The sequence below is a fragment of the Phyllobates terribilis genome, unplaced genomic scaffold (genome assembly GCF_046119375.1).
Source record: "Phyllobates terribilis strain yellow unplaced genomic scaffold, ASM4611937v1 Scaffold_5__5_contigs__length_657084704, whole genome shotgun sequence".
In the NCBI taxonomy this organism is placed as follows: domain Eukaryota; kingdom Metazoa; phylum Chordata; class Amphibia; order Anura; family Dendrobatidae; genus Phyllobates; species Phyllobates terribilis.
Window position 1 is genome coordinate 120,223,694 of NW_027362765.1, and position 22,850 is coordinate 120,246,543.

General features: G+C 44.1%; 1 protein-coding gene across 1 annotated transcript in view; it reads right to left on the reverse strand.

Moving 5' to 3' along the window:
• Positions 1-3,877: 3,877 nt before the first annotated feature.
• The window catches only part of HELZ2 (helicase with zinc finger 2), a 30,951-nt gene continuing 11,978 nt past the window's right edge, over positions 3,878-22,850 (reverse strand). The window contains exons 9-21 of the mRNA XM_073682864.1: positions 20,350-20,425; positions 16,220-19,610; positions 14,150-14,235; positions 13,880-14,011; positions 12,190-12,351; positions 11,892-12,033; positions 11,685-11,801; positions 10,265-10,457; positions 10,050-10,184; positions 8,973-9,188; positions 6,690-6,843; positions 6,442-6,609; positions 3,878-4,940 (exon numbers count right to left, since the gene is read on the reverse strand). Of these exons, the coding sequence (XP_073538965.1) occupies positions 4,741-4,940; positions 6,442-6,609; positions 6,690-6,843; positions 8,973-9,188; positions 10,050-10,184; positions 10,265-10,457; positions 11,685-11,801; positions 11,892-12,033; positions 12,190-12,351; positions 13,880-14,011; positions 14,150-14,235; positions 16,220-19,610; positions 20,350-20,425 (5,172 nt within the window). The 3' untranslated portion in view covers positions 3,878-4,740. The remainder of the gene's footprint in view (positions 4,941-6,441; positions 6,610-6,689; positions 6,844-8,972; positions 9,189-10,049; positions 10,185-10,264; positions 10,458-11,684; positions 11,802-11,891; positions 12,034-12,189; positions 12,352-13,879; positions 14,012-14,149; positions 14,236-16,219; positions 19,611-20,349; positions 20,426-22,850) is intronic.

Below are 22,850 nucleotides of genomic sequence, written 5' to 3' on the forward strand. Positions count from 1 at the left end.
TACCAAATGGCTGCAATGACACAAAGAGTGAAAAATTTAAAGGGGTCTGAATACTTTCCGTACCCACTGTACACAGTGAATTTACCAGCAGAATAGTGAGCACAGCTCTGGAGTATAATACATGATAAGTAATGTATGCACAGAGACTTAACTTTTTACATAGTTGTAATACGGTATTCATATGTGGAGATGCAGAGTCATGACATGGCCCGCTCTACCCACACTGTTTGGGGTGCACTACTCGCATAGATCTATGGATTGTTTTGCATCTTTTTGTGCTGTCGGTCACTCGGGGCTGACATGAACTTCCAGTGAGGACACATTAGACTGATTGGGATTTAGTGTTCAGCAGCGGTGGAGGCGGATGGTGGGGAGGATGCTGTGATCTTTCTCTAATGGGTCCTAGATCATCCCTGGCTCTGAGTCAGGTACTGTATGTTCTGTGCAGTCTGTGGAAAAGATAAAACCCAAATGTGCAGCCACCATGAAAGAGCTGTGTACACCACCAAACCTGGACTCACATGGCACACTGACTGACATACATTCCTAAATTTAGACCTCACACTGCCCGACTGTCACATACAGCTACTGCCTCTGCTTAGGGGCACTGACCTATTTAGAGCCATCACTGCTAGAACTTTGCTGACCTCTGCTGGCCACACAGTAGAATGCACCCAGGCCTGCTGTGTACAACTCATAGAACTTTGCTGACCTCTGCTGGCCACATAGTAGAATGCATCCAGACCAGCTGTGTACAACTCAGTAGAACTTTGCTGACCTCTATTGGGCACATAGTAGAATGCTTCTTTGGCTGTGTGTACAACTGATGAATTATCTACTATTGTAAAGATATGCTAGCACTCACTGATCTGCAGGGGTCTGCCTACTGATGCACTACAGCCCCTTTATTTTATCTAGTTTCAGTACAAATCCCAATCTGCCACTTGCAGGTACTGAAGTTCAGTTCCATTCATTTGTATTGGGTTGTGCTACAATTCTCTACAAACATGGGAATATGGTGCACTGTAGTGTCTCCGTTACCATACTCCGCACTTATCATGACAGACGCTCCAAAACACTAGTGGATCCCTCCTCTCGTCCACTGCGAAGGCCTCCGCTACTTACAGATAAGGCCGCCCTTTCCACATCTTTAGGAAAATTGGCGCTACCTTCCTAACTACTATCCCCTGCCAATATCTGGAGCCCTCATTGTCCAGTGACCCCCCCCCCCCCCCCATCATTCTAGATGACAACGATCCTGTTTTCAATCCTTCTTACCTTCTCTTGGTGGCCCGCCTGCCTCATCAATTTTTATTTTTATCTTAGGATATATATTTTTTTCTCTTTACATATATTTATTTTTTATTTTCAAACTTTAAACTGATCATTACCGAGCGATTATTAGTTTTTGCGCTTCCATTTTATCCTCTCCTTGTTCCAAAAGTCACAGATTTTTTTATATTTCGGTCGACATGGCCGTGTGGGGGCTCGTTTCTTGCGGGACGAGTTGAAGCTTTGAAAGACACCTTTGATGTTACCATACAATGTACTGGAAAACTGGAAAGAAATTCCATGTGCAGTGAAATGATGAAAAAAACATGATTCACCATTGTTTTTATGGGTTTTGTTTTTCCAAAGTTGAATGTACAGTAAGGGCTCATTCACACAACGGCATTCGGACCAATGTTATTCAATGGGCTAGAAAAGCAATTTTTTTTTTTACTGACCGAATTTGCGTGTGAAAAATATCTCATCATGCACTAGTTTCTTCTATAAATTGGAGGAGACTCAAAATCTACGGGTGCGCAAAGAAATCAGATGCCATATGAAGCTATCTGATATTTATGGATAAATTGCAATTCTGTAACACAGGAAACTGTAAATGGTCCTGAAAATTATAACTGTTGTAGAAAAAAAACAAACGTACTGTATATGGATGAAAAGAGAAAAAAATATTCAAGTTTTCTGGATGAACGATTCTTTATACGCTCATGTGCACCTACCCGAATAGTGACCTGGTAATAGGATTCTCCAGGTCAATAAGATTATGGTCATACCAGACTTGCATCGTTTTTTACTTTAGTGGTTAAAAAAAAATAATCAGAAATGTAAAAAAAAATAAGTAATTGGTTTGTGTTGGCACCTTCTGAGACCTATAATTTTTTATTTTTACATTGATGGACCTTTGTGAGCGATTCTATTTTGCTTTTATTGTTACCATTTTGGGATAAATAAAACATTTTGATCGCATTTTATTGCATTTTCTTTTTATGGAAGGAGTGACCGAACAACTGCAATTTTGAAACTTTGTTGTTTTTTTTTCCTCTTTATGATATTTATTGTGCGGAGTAATTGATTTTATATTTTGATAAACAAGGTGATACCCATGCTTATTTTTATTAATAAAAGGGGAAAAAGTGGAAGTGATTAAAATGGTTCTAGAATTTTTTTTTTAGATTTAAATGATTGACTGTGGTCTTTAAATTATTAAACAGCAGTGAACAGAGCTAGCTCTAGTCGCTGCTGGTAAAGGTAGATGCTGGCTGTGTAACACAGTCAGCATCTGCCAGGTATGGTACCATGCTCAGCTTCTGTCACACATCAAGAAGGGGTTAAATAAAGAATTAAATAACATTCTAAAGAGAACATGTCAGCACAATTTAGTAATGTTAAGCAAAGAATGGCCATAATGGCACTGTTATTATACTAATTAAATTGATATGGTGAAGAAATCCGCATTTTGGTTGTTTAATCAGCATTTGAAGTTTCTGAGATGTCGGTGCACAAGGGTGGGAGTGTGGATAGGGTCTTCTCCTGCCTCGACCCCTCTGCCATGCTTTGATTTCACGCCCAGTCTTCAATAAACTAGATTATGTGGGCATAGCTCCTAAACCTACGTTGTAACAGTATGGAAAAGTCAAAAAGCATTTTTACGCCAGTTTCCCCCACCTCCACCAAAATGGGAAAAGTAGAGATGGGGAACAGGTGTGACACCGCGGCATGTCTAATTCATGATGAACTGTGGCATTTCTTAAGCCATAAATCTTACTCCAGTCAGGCACCAGAGTAAGATTTCTGGCATGGTTCACAGAGGCGCACACCACTCGTCAGACTCTCCTGAATTATTAAGAGGTGTGCGCACCTTCATGAATCGGGAGCATCTGACTCCCCCATATGCCTCCTCATTAAGAATGGAGAGGAAATCATCTGTATTGATGAATCGGGGCATAGTGTGTGGTGATACATTGGGGTGGATTTATCAACACTGGCATAGAGCACACTTGCACTACACCAGTGTTGCTTGAGTACACGGCGCCAAATTCATTAAGAGGCGCTTGCGACTTAATGAATTTGGCGCATCCCTTTTTTTCCGGAAATGCTACTCTAGTCAGAGACTGGAGTAGGATTTCTGGTGTACAAAACGCCAACACCTTTGATTAATTTGACGGGCGGGCATGGCCATTTCCTGACTCCTCCCTGTGTCGCCATTTCCACAGAGCTGGTTCAAACTGGCATAAAAAAGCTAAAAATTGCCAACCAAGTTCAAAAAAGTTGCAACTTTTCAAAGCTTTTACACCATTTTTGGGGGGTAAAAGTGTTGGTGAATTTGCCCCATAGGGTTTATTTGTAGTTTGTAGCCATAGTGACACACAGCTCTACATAGGAACTTTATACTCAAAACAGTGGATATTTTTTAATTAAGACTATACAATTTCCTTTTCCTTGCAGAGGATGTAATCCCAGGGTCTATATGGTTATATATTAAGGTAGGAAATAAGGCGGCAAAGAGGCCACGTCACATTTCGGTGATAATACTGATGAAATGACAACAGATATTGCGGCAAATAGACATTTAATTCACAATTAATCTTTCAATTATAGTTAAAATTACAAACATTGTTTCAATTTATAAAATAAAAAGATAAAAAAAAACACTGACATTGTATTTGTACAACCATAGCTCTGTCCGAAAACAGAAAAGGCTCAGAAAATCTTAAAGGAACACACCAGGCCAAGCACAGTGTTCTGCCTACTGCAGGCCACAAGGGGGCACACCAGACATGCCACCATGGACTGTTCCTTTAGATCTACTCCTTACCCCATCCTAAAAAGCAAATAAAGCTTTAAAATCTCTTAATTTTAAAATTTATAAAATTTCTTCATAAGTTAAAATAGATAAAATGTTAAAAAAGAGGGAAGGCAGTTAACAAATATCAGTGCTAGTAGGGTTTACCTGAGGAGCTAGCACTCTAATGCTAGACACATACAAATTCAGAATACGCTGGTGACCATCGGGTAATGGAATGTTTCACACAAGAATAAAAATCTTCGAAAAATGTAAGAAGATGACTCGCTGCTGGTAACAACATATTTTTTTGGTCCAAATCTACCCCCACTCTGCTGGTCCACAAATGAATACGATGAATGGTGGGGGTGTGGAGGGTACAAATGGCTGACCCCAGTCCAAAAAAAAAAAAAAAAAGAGTCAGAAAAAAATATATATTTTAAAACCTGCAGTTCCACATATGACCACAGGGTAGCAGCATATATCACTCCATTTCATGCTATCAGTGCCTGCACTGAGTTACATGTATAAGGTTGATCACTGCAGCCCCCTATAGTTACCCCTTGTATGCTCCCATGGCAGTTTTTACAGGAATATTCCATTAATAGAATTTTGGGGAATCAGTTACATTGGCTGATGGGCTACTAAGGAATTTTCCACTATTTTTGGAATATTTACACCGGAGATGCATAAAGGTAATTTCTAAAGTGATGCCGCCTGGTTGGTGATTCTGTTCTCAACCAGTTCAGATACTCTACGCGACGGCGCGGAGCTAGAACATTGATGTCAGTGCAATCTACAACTGCCGCTTTCTGGCTGTAGTGCTGCAGCAGCTGCTCCCAGAGATGAGAACATCGTAATAGGAGAGGATTTCCTGCAACGAGATAAGTTATGCAATAATGATTAAAACACAAAGAAATATAAGACGTGCTCTGCACTGTATACTGTGTGATTGGTGATGTGCTCTGCACTGTATACTGTGTGATCGGTGACGTGCTCCGCACTGTATACTGTGTGACTGATGATGCGCTCCGCACTGTATACTGTGTGATCGGTGATGTGCTCTGCACTGTATACTGTGTGACTGATGATGTGCTCTGCACTGTATACTGTGTGACTGATGATGTGCTCCGCACTGTATACTGTGTGACTGATGATGTGCTCCGCACTGTATACTGTGTGATCGGTGACGTGCTCCGCACTGTATACTGTGTGACTGATGATGTGCTCCGCACTGTATACTGTGTGACTGATGATGCGCTCCGCACTGTATACTGTGTGATCGGTGATGCGCTCTGCACTGTATACTGTGTGATTGGTGATGTGCTCCGCACTGTATACTGTGTGACTGATGATGTGCTCCGCACTGTGTACTGTGTGATTGGTGATGTGCTCCGCACTGTATACTGTGTGACTGATGATGTGCTCCGCACTGTATACTGTGTGATCGGTGATGTGCTCCGCACTGTATACTGTGTGATCGGTGATGTGCTCCGCACTGTATACTGTGTGATTAATGAGGTGCTCCACACTGTATACTGTGTGATCGGTGATGTGCTCCGCACTGTATACTGTGTGATCGGTGATGCGCTCTGCACTGTATACTGTGTGATTAATGATGTGCTCCACACTGTATACTGTGTGATCGGTGATGTGCTCCGCACTGTATACTGTGTGATCGGTGATGTGCTCCGCACTGTATACTGTGTGATTAATGATGTGCTCCACACTGTATACTGTGTGATTGGTGATGCGCTCCGCACTGTATACTGTGTGATCGGTGATGTGCTCCGCACTGTATACTGTGTGATTAATGATGTGCTCCACACTGTATACTGTGTGATCGGTGATGTGCTCCGCACTGTATACTGTGTGATCGGTGATGTGCTCCGCACTGTATACTGTGTGATTAATGATGTGCTCCACACTGTATACTGTGTGATCGGTGATGTGCTCCACACTGTATACTGTGTGATCGGTGATGTGCTCCGCACTGTGTACTGTGTGATTGGTGATGTGCTCCGCACTGTATACTGTGTGATCGGTGATGTGCTCCGCACTGTATACTGTGTGATCGGTGATGTGCTCCGTACTGTATACTGTGTGATCGGTGATGTGCTCCGTACTGTATACTGTGTGATTGGTGATGTGCTCCGCACTGTATACTGTGTGACTGATGATGTGCTCCGCACTGTGTACTGTGTGATCGGTGATGTGCTCCGCACTGTGTACTGTGTGATTGGTGATGTGCTCCGCACTGTATACTGTGTGATTAATGATGTGCTCTGCACTGTATACTGTGTAATTAATGATGTGCTCTGCACTGTGTACTGTGTGATCGGTGATGTGCTCTGCACTGTATACATCCTCCTTACCTAGGACACACAGCCCCTCCTTTGCTCTTGTAAGCGCCACATTGATCTGATTTGGGTCTGAAAGAACACCAAGGTATTTCAGCAGCCAACTGTAGGTAGGTCGGGAATCGTACTCCTCAGCCAAAGTCGTACGGACGGTGGAAAAGATGACATATCGCCACTCACTTCCTGCAGGTGGAGGAAAGGTATATGTAATACTGCTGTATAACACCACTAATAGAAAAGCCACATAATGAGCTAACAGCAACCTTGGCTTTTCATGATGGTGCAGGCGGTCACCTCCTTCAGTCCCTGTTCTTGCAGTCTCTTTGTGACCTCTGCCACCTGGGCATTGTAAGGGGTCAGGATAACGATGTCTTTGGCAGAAACAGACCGACTGACCAGAAGTTTTGCCAAACGCACCTGAAAAATTAATTGAGAAAATTAGTGATCGAATTTTCGTTACTATAAACAGCGGGCTCGAGTCATCATTTGTGTTTTTTAAGGGTTAAGGTTAGCACATTCACATTGCTCGGAAGCACATTCAGTTGAAATGTATTACGGCACAGAAAGCCACCGGCTTTCTGCACCGCAATAGTTAAAATAGCTGCCAGCCTATCAGAGGCCTGGCAGCTGACGTCGACACGCACGTCGCCGGCGTTTAATGTCACTGCCATGCAACGGCCCGACCGCCCCACATATGGAGGACGCCGCAGGACAGAGGACAGGAAAGAAGACTATTTTTAACATTTTGTTACAGCAAAGCGGCAATATTGGGGACATATAAGGACCAGCATGGGGGACACGTGGGGACCAGGATGAGGAAAATTATTAAATAAAGAGGCTCACTATGGGGACATTATTACAGGAAAGGCCCAGGACGGGGACATTATTACAGGAAGGGGCCCAGGATGGAGGACATTATTACAGGAAGGGACCCATGATGAAGGATATTATTACAGAAAGGGGCCAGGATAAGATTATTATAGGATGAGGGACATTATTACAGGAGGGGGCCATGATGGGTGACATAACTATTGTATGGAGTCCAGAATGAGGAACATTCATAATTAGTTTATGGTGGCAAGTAGGGGACATAATTACTGTAGGGGCCAATTAAGGGACATTATTACTGCTGTAATATATTTTACTTTTGAGGATACTGTTTTCAATGGGGGGGGGAAACAGGGAGGTCCTGTTAGTGTGCAAGGCAGCACTATGTTGCTTTTTTCCTTTTATCTGGTGAAGTGTAGAAGTCAGGTAAAAAGTGGGGAGTGTGTTCTAGAAACGATCAGCTATAGATAAAGAAGTGATAGCCATCAGTTGAAGAAAAACGAAGATAAATTACTTCAACTAAAGACGTCACTGGTAAGTCACTGTATTACCTGTACACTCACAGTACACTATATAGTATATACAGAGCTCCTGTGTATAATGTCACCAGTGATCACTGTATTACCTGTATACTTACACTATATGGTAATATTAGTGTTATTAGTATTGTGGTTTTTATTAGTGATCAGTATTATAATATTCGGTCACTATTATGTGGTTTGGTCATGGTGTGACGGTATTTGTTACTTGCATGTGTTTTATTCGGTCACTATGTGGTGATATTTGTTCCTTGTATGTGGTAGTATTTGGTCACTATGTGGTGATAATATATGGTCTGGTCATGGTGTGGTGGTATTTGTTCCTTGTATGTGGTATTATTCGGTCACTATGTGGTGGTAATATGTGGTCTAGTCATGGTGTGGCAGTATTTGCTTCTTGTATGTGGTATTATTCGGTCACTATGTGGTGGTAATATGTGGTATAGTCATGGCGTTGCAGTATTTGTTTCTTGTATGTGGCATTATTCGGTCACTATATGGTGATAATATGTGAACTGGTCACATTGTAATGCTATTTCGTGCATATTTGGCTTGTGGCTGCTGAGGCTAAAGATTATGTGCGGCAGACAGTTGAGGGGACAGACGGACAGGAGGTCACCCTTTCCAATTTGAGAAGAGTTCCCTTAGTACCAATTTTCAAAACTTGTAGAAAACCCTTTTAATAAAATACTGTTCACCATAGTAAGAAGAAACCGACAGTTTGACTGGAACAGCGTGCACTTGACAGGAGGCAATGAGACTATGAATGAAGGTACAGATGGGGTAAGAAGGGTAAAGTGCCTTTACTTTTACTTACTGTTACTTGTATTTTCTGGTTGAGGAAAGTGTTGTGAAAATGGGTGTGGTATTTAAATGGGCGCAGTTTGCAAACATAAGCAAGAACCTGATGTTAAACAATAGAACCCATTTCTGCCCCTAGTGGTGGCTAAAGTCAGAACAAATTCTATAATTTAACTCTGTGAAGCCTGGCCCTTATAAAGATATGAATGAGCCTAATCAATACCAAATTTTGGACTAGACATTAAATAGCCCTGGGAATAATCCTTTTTACTACATTCAGATCCGCATTATATTAGTTTTCTAGTATATGGGCTGCATATGATAGCGGTGGCCACTTTAGGCAGCGAGGTGGAGGGACGGGGGGAGGTGTATACATACCGCCTGCTCAGCCTCTTTAGGGTTTGCTTTTGAGTTAATATTTCCTTCTTCACTGGTCACTGTCAAACTCTGCTCCTGTCCAAACACCTTCCCAAACAGCAGGGGGCAGCCGTAGTTTTGGTAGGAGAATAGACTGGGCTGTAGCCTGAGTGAGGTTGAAGTGCGCAAGCGACCATCGTAGAACTGATTGGACGGGAATTCACAGATATCCGAATGCTGGAGACAGAGAGAAAGCAGAGGAGACATGAGGTTTATTACAATCCGCTACCTACAATGTCCGATCGCTCAAGGCTTCAGCTGCCATCACCTATTAAAATCTGTTTAGGGAAGCGGACCCCTGAGCCGTGCCACAGAGGAGGCGGGGCCCTGAGCCGTGCCACAGAGGAGGCGGGGCCCTGAGACGTGCCACAGAGGAGGCGGGGCCCTGAGACGTGCCACAGAGGAGGCGGGGCCCTGAGCCGTGCCACAGAGGAGGCGGGGCCCTGAGACGTGCCACAGAGGAGGCGGGGCCCTGAGACGTGCTACAGAGGTGGCGGGGCCCTGAGCCGTGACACAGAGGAGGCGGGGTCCTGAGCCATGACAATGAAGTATTGAGTGATGTGCTCGAGCATCAATTTGCCTATTTGTTAGTAGGCCCCTTTAAGTGAGTGGCTTGGGGCAGCCATCCCCCTTGTGGTGCTGTTCTGAGTGCAGCCATGTTAGGCTACGGCCGTTCTATCAGTATTTGGTCAGTATTCGGTCAGTATTTTTTCTCAGGAGTGGGTGATAAATGCAGAATTGGTGACATGTTTCTATTATACCTTTTCTCTGATTGTTCCTCACCTGGTTTTGGCTCCCACTTCTGAGATATAATACTGACCGAATACTGACCAAATACTGATAGTGGGGCCTTGGCTTTATGCTAATTCTGCCAGCTGGTACTGAGAGCAGTGTGACTCTACTTGTTGTGAAATCCCCCTAGTGGTGACTACAGGTAAGGTTTATAACTGTGAAAGAGCAGCATGTTCACTACAGCAGGGACTCTGTGCGGTTTCGCAGTAGTGAGATCAGCCTCTATGGTAGGCAAAAATCACTCACCATGCGGTACTGCGTGTCCAGCAACAGCGCCCTCTCCTGATATCTCTCAAACAGTGAACGATCCATTTTCAGAGTGCGGCAGAATTCATTCTTGATCACGGGCCGCAGCTGACGATGATCTCCAATCAGAACAACCTGTGGTAGAGAAAGACTGTGAGTGACAATCACATCATAAGGTTCAGAAAGCGATGGGCAGCAGCTGTAGGCTCACTTACCGACTGTACATTCTTGTGGCTGACAATGGGAACCAGCGTCTCTGGCTCCGTGCACATTGCGCTCTCATCTATAATAACCTGACACACCGGCAAATTTGTCAGGGTTTTGCTGGATGAGGTAACACAGGTGCACAGAATGATGTCGTGGTTTTCAAGTTCAAATTTTCGAGCATCGCCGAGTAATTTTTTATACCTATTTCAGAAAACACAGATGAGTGCAAAGGTGACTACTGAGGGGAGGAGGTATGGATAGATGTAGACATAATGAAAGGGATACAAAGAAAATAAAGGTACAAGGGAAGATTTAAGGAAAAGTAAGTGCAGGGGAGAGGGGAGAGGAGATACAGATGGGTGAGTGCAGGGGAGGAGACAGACGGGTGAGTGCAGGGGAGGAGACAGACGGGTGAGTGCAGGGGAGGAGACAGACGGGTGAGTGCAGGGGAGGAGACAGACGGGTGAGTGCAGGGGAGGAGACAGACGGGTGAGTGCAGGGGGTGAGGAGAGACAGACGGGTGAGTGCAGGGGAGGAGACAGACGGGTGAGTGCAGGGGAGGAGGAGAGACAGACGGGTGAGTGCAGGGGGTGAGGAGAGACAGACGGGTGAGTGCAGGGGAGAGGAGACACAGACGGGTGAGTGCAGGGGAGAGGAGACACAGACGGGTGAGTGCAGGGGAGAGGAGACACAGACGGGTGAGTGCAGGGGAGAGGAGACACAGACGGGTGAGTGCAGGGGAGAGGAGACACAGACGGGTGAGTGCAGGGGAGAGGAGACACAGACGGGTGAGTGCAGGGGAGAGGAGACACAGACGGGTGAGTGCAGGGGAGAGGAGACACAGACGGGTGAGTGCAGGGGGTGAGGAGATACAGACGGGTGAGTGCAGGGGAGGAGACACAGACGGGTGAGTGCAGGGGGTGAGGAGAGACAGACGGGTGAGTGCAGGGGAGGAGACAGACGGGTGAGTGCAGGGGGTGAGGAGAGACAGACGGGTGAGTGCAGGGGGTGAGGAGAGACAGACGGGTGAGTGCAGGGGAGAGGAGACACAGACGGGTGAGTGCAGGGGGTGAGGAGAGACAGACGGGTGAGTGTAGGGGGTGAGGAGAGACAGACGGGTGAGTGCAGGGGGTGAGGAGAGACAGACGGGTGAGTGCAGGGGGTGAGGAGAGACAGACGGGTGAGTGCAGGGGAGAGGAGACACAGACGGGTGAGTGCAGGGGAGAGGAGACACAGACGGGTGAGTGCAGGGGAGGAGACAGACGGGTGAGTGCAGGGGGTGAGGAGAGACAGATGGGTGAGTGCAGGGGAGGAGACACAGACGGGTGAGTGCAGGGGGTGAGGAGAGACAGACGGGTGAGTGCAGGGGGAGAGGAGATACAGACAGGGGAGAAGACCCCGGTGACAAGCCCATCCCTTCCTCCTTACTTGGCCACATTTTCCAGTGATATCACATCTCCTCTCTGAATTTGTGCATCCATTTCTCGAATTTGCCAGAAATACGGATTTGAGGGCAGGCGGATCCGGTGATGCAAGGTGATCGGTCTGTGAGAGACAACATGCACTTAATACTGTACTGGACTACTCCTCCTATCATCTGCCTGTACAATGACTATAAGTCTATGGGTGCGTTACCTGAGACCTTGCAGTGGTTTACCCTCCCTGAGGTATCCGGATACTCTGAGGTTGCTCCCGGGGTAAGGAAATTCAGACAGCTCCATCTGCTCACTATATACGCGCAGTATGCGGAGTTTGTCACGAAGTGGGAGGAGCTTTTCTAGAAACAATAAGACCAATATTAGGATTCTCCTGTTCTGTCACCATCTCCGTCTGTTCACACTTGTACTAAAATGAAGCATTGCCCATAGTGGCACCTGTCTGGTGAACAGGGCAACATCCTCATCGTTTCCTCCTATATAAGCTCCTAACTTACCGGCTACAACGTCCACAGACTTATTGGAGGGGCCGCAGTACATGAGCACCTGCCTGTTGCCCACTTTCCCTTCATCTTCGTCCATTGTCGAAGTCTCTAGATCTCGATTTGCTTCATTGAACCAGTAAACCAGGTGAGCGCCGACTATAGTCTTCCCAGTGCCTGATGGAAGAGAAGAGCCCATAGGTTACCGGAATATACCCTGCACAGCTTAGATACATCGACTCAGCAGACAGTATCACACATGATGGGCTTAGATACATCGACTCAGCAGACAGTATCACACATGATGGGCTTAGATACATTAGCTCAGAAGACAGTATCACACAAGACAGGTTTAGATAAATCAGCTCAGCAGACAGTATTGCACATGATAGGCTTAGATACACAACTCAGCAGACAGTATTGCACATGATGGGCTTAGATACATCAGCTCAGCAGACAGTATTGCACATGATAGGCTTAGCTACATCAGCTCAGCAGACAGTATTGCACATGATAGGCTTAGATACATCAGCTCAGCAGACAGTATTGCACATGATAGGCTTAGATACATCAGCTCAGCAGACGGGAGTTCAGAAGACAGTATCCCAAATTACAGGCTTAGATACAGAAGCTCATATCATACATAATACGCTTACATATGGAAGCTCAGTAGACAGTATCACACAAGGCAGGCTCAGATACAGTAACACACAAGACAGTATTATATATGAGAGGCTTAGACATAGATGGTCAGCTGACAACATCACACATGATTAGCTTAGGTACACCAGCACACAGTATCACACATGACAGCCTCAGATACAAAAAGTAATCAGTCCGTATCACAAAGGATAGGTTTAGAAAACAGTATTATACATGATCTGCTTAGATACATGACTGAGCAGACTGTATCACACATGACAGTCTTAGAAACACAGCTCAACAGATATCATACACGGTATGCTGAGATACATGGCTCACTAGACAGTATGACACATGACTGACTTAGATACACAGCTCAGCAGTTTCATATATGATAGGCTGAGACACATGGCTCCGCAGACAGTATCACACATGGAAGGCTTAGATACAGAAGCTCAACAGACAGTATCACACATGATAGGCTAAGGTACAGAAACTCAACAAACATGATTACACAAGACAGGCCTAGAAACATGGCTCAGCAGACAGTATCATACATGATAGGCTTAGATACATGGCTCAGCACAAAGAATCACACATGATAGGCTTAGATACATGACTCAGCTGACAGTATCATCCATTATACTTAGATACTTTAGTTTAGCAGGATAGGCTTAAACACAGAAGCTCAGCAGACAGTATCATACATGAAAGACTTAGATACAGAAGGTCAGCAAACAGAATCACACATGATAGGCTTAGATACATGGCTCAGCAGACAGTATCTGACATGACAGACTTGGATACAGAAGGTCAACACACAGAATCACACATGATAGGCTTAGATACATGGCTCAGCACACAGAATCACACGATAGGCTTAGATACAGAAGGTCAGCACACAGAATCACACATGATAAGCTTAGATACATGGCTCAGCACACAGAATCACACATGATAGGCTTAGATACATGGCTCACACATGATAAGCTTAGACACAGAAGCTCAGCAGACAGTATCACACAAGATAGACTTGGATACAGAAAGTCTTAGATCCACTTACCAGGGGGTCCCTGTATCAGGGTGAAGGGCTGCATCAGGGCTTTGCTTACAGCTTCTGTCTGACTGGCATTTAAACCAGAAGAAAGCTCAGGGACGGTGAACGAGTTCTGCTTCTTGAACTTCACATTCAAATCTACGACACAGAAAATCAGGAATTAATATCTGCATCTGACAGATGACCATCTGGTCACACTACTATCACAGCGCACATTCACCCCTGCACTGATCTCCCGCCCTCATCTTGTCTAACCTCCTTCCGGTCATTACGCACCTTTATCAGGAACCTGCTTTCCCAGGACAATACATTTCGCCAAGTCTGAGGCGCCATTTAGTTGATTCACAGCCTCCTCCTTACGTCTGAAAAAGGGGTAAACAACAGATATGATGATGTGACACAGAAAAAAATTGTGTGTGTCTATATATGTATACATTTTAAAAAGAAGGCCTCAAGTGTTAAAGGGAATCATGTTTGGCATAGATTTGGCTCATTAAGGCCTCATTCCATAAGGCCACGTTCCCACAATGAGCTTTTGGTGAGTTTTTGACGCTGCAGAATTTCTGCACTTATTATTTAAATTAGGTAACTTACAGTTTTTTCACAGCGGATTTTTTTACATGCACTTTTATTGCATTTTGATGCGGAAACACACTACAAACGCATGTGCGGTTTTTACCTGCAGATTTTCCGCACCTACTGCAAGTCTATAGGGAATTCCGCACAGAAACCTCAGCGTAACCACAAGAGAAATTGACATACTGCAGATTTGAAACTCGCACCGCAGGTCAGTTTACGCAGTGGGCAGGAGATTTCTATAAATCCCATCCACTCTGCTAGAACTGTAATATGCAGTAAACATAAGGTTGACTCATGTAGAACATACAATTTTCATTCAAAGGCCATAACTCAATATTAATATTACAACATGAATGCGGGCACTATAAAAAGCTCAATAACCAGAGTATATTAACCATAAATCTTTATTAACATATAATTAAAATAAACAAATTTTAAATGATAACACAATGCTGCTAGGAAATGCGGGGCTCTACATTTCATTATTAACCATAATTACCACTTTATAAGGTGTACAAAAGTAATTTTGATATGGAGTTGTACTAGTGCTATATCTATAAAAATGTCATTGATTGATATGATTGATTGCCCTTGTTACTGTATAATCTGCTACATATAAGGGTATTGATTGGTCATGTTTTATAATGTTTGATTACAGTTACACTGGTGGCCATGATTGATTGCACTAGCCACTTTAATAACCAGCTGTGACCCTCTTTATGTATAATATATGAATATATGTGGTTTAAATATATTACATTTTTTATTGATATATCACTAGTACAACTCCATATCAATATTACTTTTGTACAAAAGTACACCTTATAGAGTGGTAATTATGGTTAATAATGAAATATAGAGCCCCGCATTTCCTTGCAGCATTGTGTTAATAAAGATTTATGGTTATTGGGCTTTTTCTAAGTGCCCATATTCATGTTGTAAGAAAAAATATGCACCAAAAGCTCATGGTGGGAACGTAGCCCAAAATGCAGAATAAGTATAGCACGTGATTGTGGGCTGTATTCTTGTGCAATTTAACAGTTGTAATAAGCCGTCCAAATGAGGTCTGTAGAACCAAACCATAAAGGGGTTTTCCAGGCTTATTGATGCCCTGTATTGTTTCTGCTGTTCAGCTCCTATTGAAGTGAATACTTGCTGTCCTGCAGTACTCAGGATCAGCCACTTCACAATGAAGGGCGCTGTGCTGGTCAGCTTCCTTCATTGTTTATATACTCTGGAGCTAATAGCAGACTATTGGTGGGAATGCCTGGTGTCGGACCACCAGGTCACCAATATGATAATCCTGGAAAACCCCTTACACATATTGATATCCTTACAACTGTACTTTTCAGCTCACATTGATTAAATGGAATCATGATATGAGTTCATCTTGAAGCAAAAATATTCTGCAACTTTCTAATATACTTTGTGCTTCAAATTTTTAGTGATTTTCAGGTTCTCTGCTTGGTTTCAGTGAAGGAAGACACTCTGATTACTTCCAGTGGCTGAAAACAAGTCCTGAGCTGATACTTCTCACAGCTGAAGATTTGTTACAATATATCCATTCTAAACAGTCCTAGACACAAATGTCTCCCCTGCTGATACAGTGTATCAGTACAGGTAAAATGTATCAGTCTGGTGTCACAGGGGATTGTGTAGACTGGATACAACTGTAACAAACAGTCAGATGTGAGATAGATTAGGTCTCTACAGCATAATTTGGAAGTTTCACCATTTAGAAGTTTAGGATTAGGATTTGTTTCTTACATGTCTGGTAGCAGCTTTGGTATGATTTCCACAGTGAATGTGGCTTTCTGTCCGAAGGCTGCTTTGGGAACTTCCTTCATGGTGGCCTGGTGTATATAGAAGGCCACTTTGCCACCTTCCTCTTTGGAAACCTCGTTGCTGACTTTAGTCAGGCCGTGTGCCACCCATGTATAGCTGTCATATTCTGAGGGGTCTGAGGTGTTGCATCTCTTCAAACCTTCCATCCGAATGCATAGGTAGCAGTTACGAAAGTCCATGTCAAGGTCACAATCTTGAATTATAGGAGAGGTCAGTTTAAAGAATCCTTCCAGTCCCACCGCTTTCGTGCTACCACCTGTTTTCTTAAACTTCACAGGGACATCTCTCAAGAATATTCCTCCACCTTCACCAACAGCTGAATCCACTGCTTCCATGGCACAAAGTGGCAACCACACTGACTGGTATTCTTTAATGGTCCGGTATCGTATAAGAGGAGCTTGTTTGGCCAGACTAGAGAAGCAGTCAATGGGTCGAGATGTATGTTCCAAGCAAAGTTCTATTCCTGGTGCCGGAGAGCAGAGCTGGGGACTGGGCAAAGGTAACCCGCGGTCAACAACGCTGCACAGCTGGATAGGAAGACAGTTCCCGGGGTGCAAATTGAGTGTAATTTCCAAGAAGTGACCACAGGGACTTTGGTTCACAAAACTCATGGGGTCAACTTTTTCAATACCTTGTTTTAAGGCATTTATTGCCTGATTTGGCTTCCCTTGGCTTATTGCTGAGACTGCTTCATGCCAGGCTTTAGGATTAAAGGAGATCATGTCTTTCCGTACATTGTGTTTCAGAGGTTTTTCTCGGCAGGTTGAGTAGGAATATACCCTGCGTCTCCAGGACAAACTGGAGCCATTTTCTATAGATGTTGGTTGATCTACTGGTTGCAAAGTGCTATAATCTAGTGACATTGGTCTTGACAAGGAGTCTCCATTGAGTGGGAAAGATACTCTAACACTTTTATTCCTGGCATCGGCACTAATGATCACTGCCATCTTTTGCTGCACTTCTTTATATAGGGATATTGCCAATTTCAGTGCATGCCCTCTCTTTTCATAAGATGACTCCTTTTTTACCCTCAAATCAAAGTTAAGGCAGACTAAATCCATCTCTTTAGGGGAAATGAGGGACGTTGACATACCTCCTAGTTCTCCTCGAAGCAATCTCTGTACCACAATATCCATGTAACGTCGAAGCGGCGATGAAGCCCAGGTATAGGCACATAGCTGGAGGGAGTAATGCCCATTGGCATTTGGTGAGCCTGCCTGGCTGAAATATGAACGACCCATTTGGGTTCTTAATTCTCTAACGGCATAGCTCAGCTGCGGGTGCAGGTCTTCAGTGGTGAGAAGGTCTGTGATTCTGACATGGTCTTGCTTTTCTGCTGCATCTTGCAGCTGCTTCCAGACTGAGGCCAGCATGTTGACTTTAAGTTTAGATGAGGGACTTGGTAATTCGGGAACATCCAGCAAATGGTGTGACAAGAAGGCAGAAAATGGTAAAAGGTGCTGAAACTTGGTTCGTAGCTCTTCAATCTTTGAAAAGGTTGGCCCATTCTGGCATCGCACTGGTGTGAGATTCATCAGTTTGTCTTTGCTGGTTAGATAGTCTGCCACCCAGCCGTTGTACATAATCATTAATTCCTCAATCATCAGTTGAGCTTTCCTAAAACCCGGGGGAAGATCTTCATCAGGCTGTTTGTAATTGGAAGCTTTCTCAAGACGGAACAAGCGATGGACATCTGAAAACTTGCCGGCGATACATAAGCATCCTTCTACTGTGCTAAATATTGGAGGATCTCCAGCCTTAGCTTGCAGAATGGAATTGGCCTCCTCATAGGAAAACTGACGCCTAGAGCAGATAATGGTGTGACAAAAATAGCCTTCCACCATTTCTTCAGTGTCCTTCTTCACTTTCATAAATAGCGATATTGCCAGCCGGTCCATATTTGGTTTAAGGCTACATAGATCTGAACACAACTTATGTGGCAGCATATGGACTGCATCATGTATGGCAGAGTAGAAGGTGACTCCTCGTCTTCTGGCTTCATTGTCTAAAGCACTACCCTGGGGAATCACAGCGGCCAGGTCAGTGATATGGACACCAATCTCGTAGTGGTCACCTAGGTCTTGTACAGAGATAGCATCATCCAAGTCTTTGGCATGTGCAGGGTCCACAGTGAAGGTAAGAATCTTTCTGCAGTCCTTTCTGCCTTTGTCTTTGTTGTAATAAATAATTTTTTTTACTTCTTCCATGACCTCGTCAGGGTAATTACTGCCATTTTCAATACCATATTCCAGGTTTAGGATGTTAAGGCCTTGTTCTAAAGTTTGCACAGGTGGTAAAATGCTGTTTACGATGCCAAAGGGGTAGTAGAAACCCTCCCGCCAACTTACAACTTCCACCAGGAACAATTGGCCCAGTCTCATTTCCTTGGTCATCTTCTCAAAACGTTCTGTAACAAAATAACTACCTTTCCATTTACGGATTGGGATTAGGTTTGGGTCTCGTTTACAAGGTGGACAAAAAATCTTGGTGACTGATCTGTCAATGGGAATCATAATCTTATGATCCCTAGGGTCCATGACACATATAAAGCGACGATTTTCTTCTCCTGCCTCTAATATTCCAACCACTTTTCCGGCTTGATTATTAGTGTTTGGAAACAACTGGACGACCACTTTGTCACCACTAAATCCGAGACCACAGTTAAGGCGACCAGTAATATTTATGCGCCAGGGTGGACGTTCGTCAAGGGTGACAGCATAGCCTCGGTCAAAGTTTTCCTTGATCAGTTGACAAACTTTGTAGGTATTGGGTTGCAACTTAAGGTACTGCTCAAGTTTATGGGTAGAAAAGTCTGTATATTGATCTCTTTTTTGTCTTATATTGTTTTTTGGCTCAATTTCCACCATTCCTTCCTCTGTCACACTGACAAAGGTCTCTGTTTTGCTATCAAGCAATTCCTGAAGAATGGCATCTTCAGCATTGATGTCCAAGTCAGATATCCAAGAGTCAGTGTCTCCATCAGTGTTTTCTTCTCCTTGCGGTTGCCTCCAGGCTTCCAGGTCACACACGACCTGTTTTATCTCCTCCACATTAAGATCTGTTGGCACAGCGCTTCCTGCCTTCACACAATCCCGTAGGTAGTTCCTCCAAATTCGACTGCACCCACCGAATGAACACAAGGCCAGCACATCTCCAACTACTATGACCTGGGCACGAGCACGTGTCAGGATCGTGTTCAGAACTCGAGGATCGCAGAAAAAGTCTAAGCTAAAGGTAGATGTGGATGGAGGTTGAACAGGCAGACTGTCCACAGACCGAACAGTGCTGAGAATGATGACAAAGTATTCACAACCTGCAAAAGAGAATTGTAAAGATAAGTACATTTAAAGGCAAAAGCTGAATAAAATGAAATATACAATATAACATGAGAAATAGATCAAAATTGCCATAGGTTGAACAAATGGGCAAGTAGCTTGGGCACAGTTGTTACTGGGCTCTGCATTTAAATCTAATTAGAGCAACATTAGCATGGAGTTCACATGGTAATTCTCTGGTTATAAAGCTTTCAGTAAAACTAACCCTACACCTGTCTCTTAGGAACTTAAAGGTGTATTCTCCTTACTTCCTGGTTTCTAGCAGGACGGGCTCTGCTCGTTGACTGACAGCTCTGGTGAATAGTAGAGCTGTAGTATTAGATGTGACTATGAAACCTGATCTGAAAGCTGCTGACTGGTGATTTATAACTATATCTCTTCAGAAGATGAAAGGGAGTGAGAGCCTGAGGGAGGTGAACAGCTAACTGCTGGATAGAAATCAATGATCTGGAGATGTGGCTGGTATGTTAGGAGCTAACATCTCTCCTGGCATGTAACTGCTGCGCACTCTCCAGGCACTAGAAGCCAAGCTCTATGGAAAGTAGCTGTAAACTATAAAAGTTAAAATCTCTCATTGCAAGAGAATGACAGCAGATAGAAAAAGCAAGTCAATTGCAAACTTGCTTATTTTCATGCTGTCTAGCTAATTACAGCAACTTAAAAAGTTCAGAACACCGCATTAAACAGTTGAACTGTTTCTTTATAGGGAGGGCGTACCAATAATGTTGCTGTAGTTTGTTACTGTGACATCAGATAGCCTTATTTTGCGAAGCTCCTGTCGAATCAGCTTCACCTGGAGAGTGAGGAAAAAAAGATACACAATTTAAAACATCCATTATAATACTGCCCCTATGTACAAGAATAACTACTATAAACTGCCCCTTATGTACAAGTATAAAACAACGAATTTTGTAACTAGTGTGATACTACCTCTTATTTACAATAATATAACTACTATCATACTGCCCCTATGTACAAGAATATAAGTACTATAATACGGCTCCTATGTACAAGAATATAACTACTATTATACTGCTCCTATGTACAAGAATATAGCTACTATAATGCTGTCCCTATATACAGAAATATTACTATAACACTGTCTCTATGTATAAGAATAGAACTACTATAATACTTCCCCTATGTGCAAAAATATAACTACTATAATACTGTCCCCTATGTACAAGAATATAACTACTATAATACGGTCTCCTATGTACAAGAATATAACTACTATAATACTTCACCTATATACAAGAATATAACTACTATAATACTGTCCCTATATATAAGCACTTGCACTTTAGCCTAACCCTCAATTGAGTTTATATGTTATACTGTATATGTTATACTGTGTACGTACTTGGCCCTCTATATATAAGTTTACTTATTGCTCTACATTGCCTTGTTCGCTGTATGTTCACCAGCTTAATTTTATTGTATTTCTTATGTTTTTCCAATAAAAATTGCATTTTTAAATCTTTAAGTGTATAGCACTTTATAACCTTGGGCTGTGTTTTGATGGTTGATATAGAAGTGATATGACTTTTTGACGACATTGTGGTAATCTACTACTATAATACTGCCCCCTCCCTATATAGAAGAATATAACTACTACAATACTGCCCCTATATACAAGAATATAACTACAATAATACTGCCCCTATATACAAGAATATACCGTATTTTTCAGACCATAAGACGCACTTTTTTCCTCCAAAATTTTGGAGGAAAATGGGGGTGCGTCTTATGGTCCGAATGTTGGGGGGGGGGGGGTATATTTATGGGTGGTGTGGGGGGAGCGGTATGGGTGGAGGAGCGGGGCACAGGAGGCAGCAGCCGCCAGCTGCAGCCTACACTGTCCCCGCTGCTAAAGAAAATGAATATTCACTGCTCCCCACGACCATGGGGCGTGGGGAGCACTGAATATTCATGCTCCTTAATAGCGGTATACAGTGTAGCCGCGCTGCTGCTGCCGGCTATCTCCTGTGCCCGCTGTTAAAGGGCATGAATATTCAACCTCTCTCCACGCCCATGGGCATGGGGAGGGGGTGAATATTCATGCCCTTTAATGAGCGGGCACAGGAGATAGCCAGCTGTAGCAGCAGCCGCAGCGCGGCTCCGCTGTGTGCCGGCTATGAAGGAGAGTGAAGTCACTGCTCCCCGCGCACACAGACCCGACGTGGGGAGCAGTGACTTCCGGCAGCTGATCTCTCCTTGTGAGCCGAGCATGGTAGTGATGTCATGCGCGGCTCACATGGAGAGAACAGTGCAGGCAGACCGGACGCAGCGCTGGAGGAGAGAAGAAAGGTGAGTAGGAGTGTTTATTTTTTTTTAATGTGCAGCCTGATTGGGATTAGGGGGACCATGCATACCAGGATAGGGATGAGGGGTGCCATGCATACCAGGACAGGGATGAGGGGTGCCATGCATACCAGGACAGGGATGAGGGGTGCCATGCATACCAGGACAGGGATGAGGGGTGCCATGCATACCAGGACAGGAATGAGGGGTGCCATGCATACCAGGATTGGGATTAGGGGTGCCATGCATACCAGGACAGGGATGAGGGGTGCCATGCATACCAGGACAGGGATGAGGGGTGCCATGCATACCAGGACAGGGATGAGGGGTGCCATGCATACCAGGACAGGAATGAGGGGTGCCATGCATACCAGGATTGGGATTAGGGGTGCCATGCATACCAGGACAGGGATGAGGGGTGCCATGCATACCAGGACAGGGATGAGGGGTGCCATGCATACCAGGACAGGGGTGAGAGGTGCCATGCATACCAGGACAGGGATGAGGGGTGCCATGCATATCAGGATAGGGATGAGGGGTGCCATGCATACCAGGATAAGGATGGAGGGGTGCCATGCATACCAGGATGGAGGGATGCCAGGCATACCAGGATGGGGATGGGGACCACATATAAAAGAAAGGGGGTGGCATATATACCAGGATGGGGGATATTGTCAGAATTGAGGGACATTACCCCTATACCAGTGTCAGCAGAAGACCCCCTCCCCCTTAAAAGTGCATCATGACCACATTTTTTGCTTAAATTTTTATTTTTTTATTTTCCTCCTCTAAAACCTAGGTGCGTCTTATGGTCCGGTGCGTCTTATAGTCCGAAAAATACGGTAACTACTATAATACTGCCCACTATATACAGGAATATAACTAATATAATACTGCCCACTATATACAGGAAT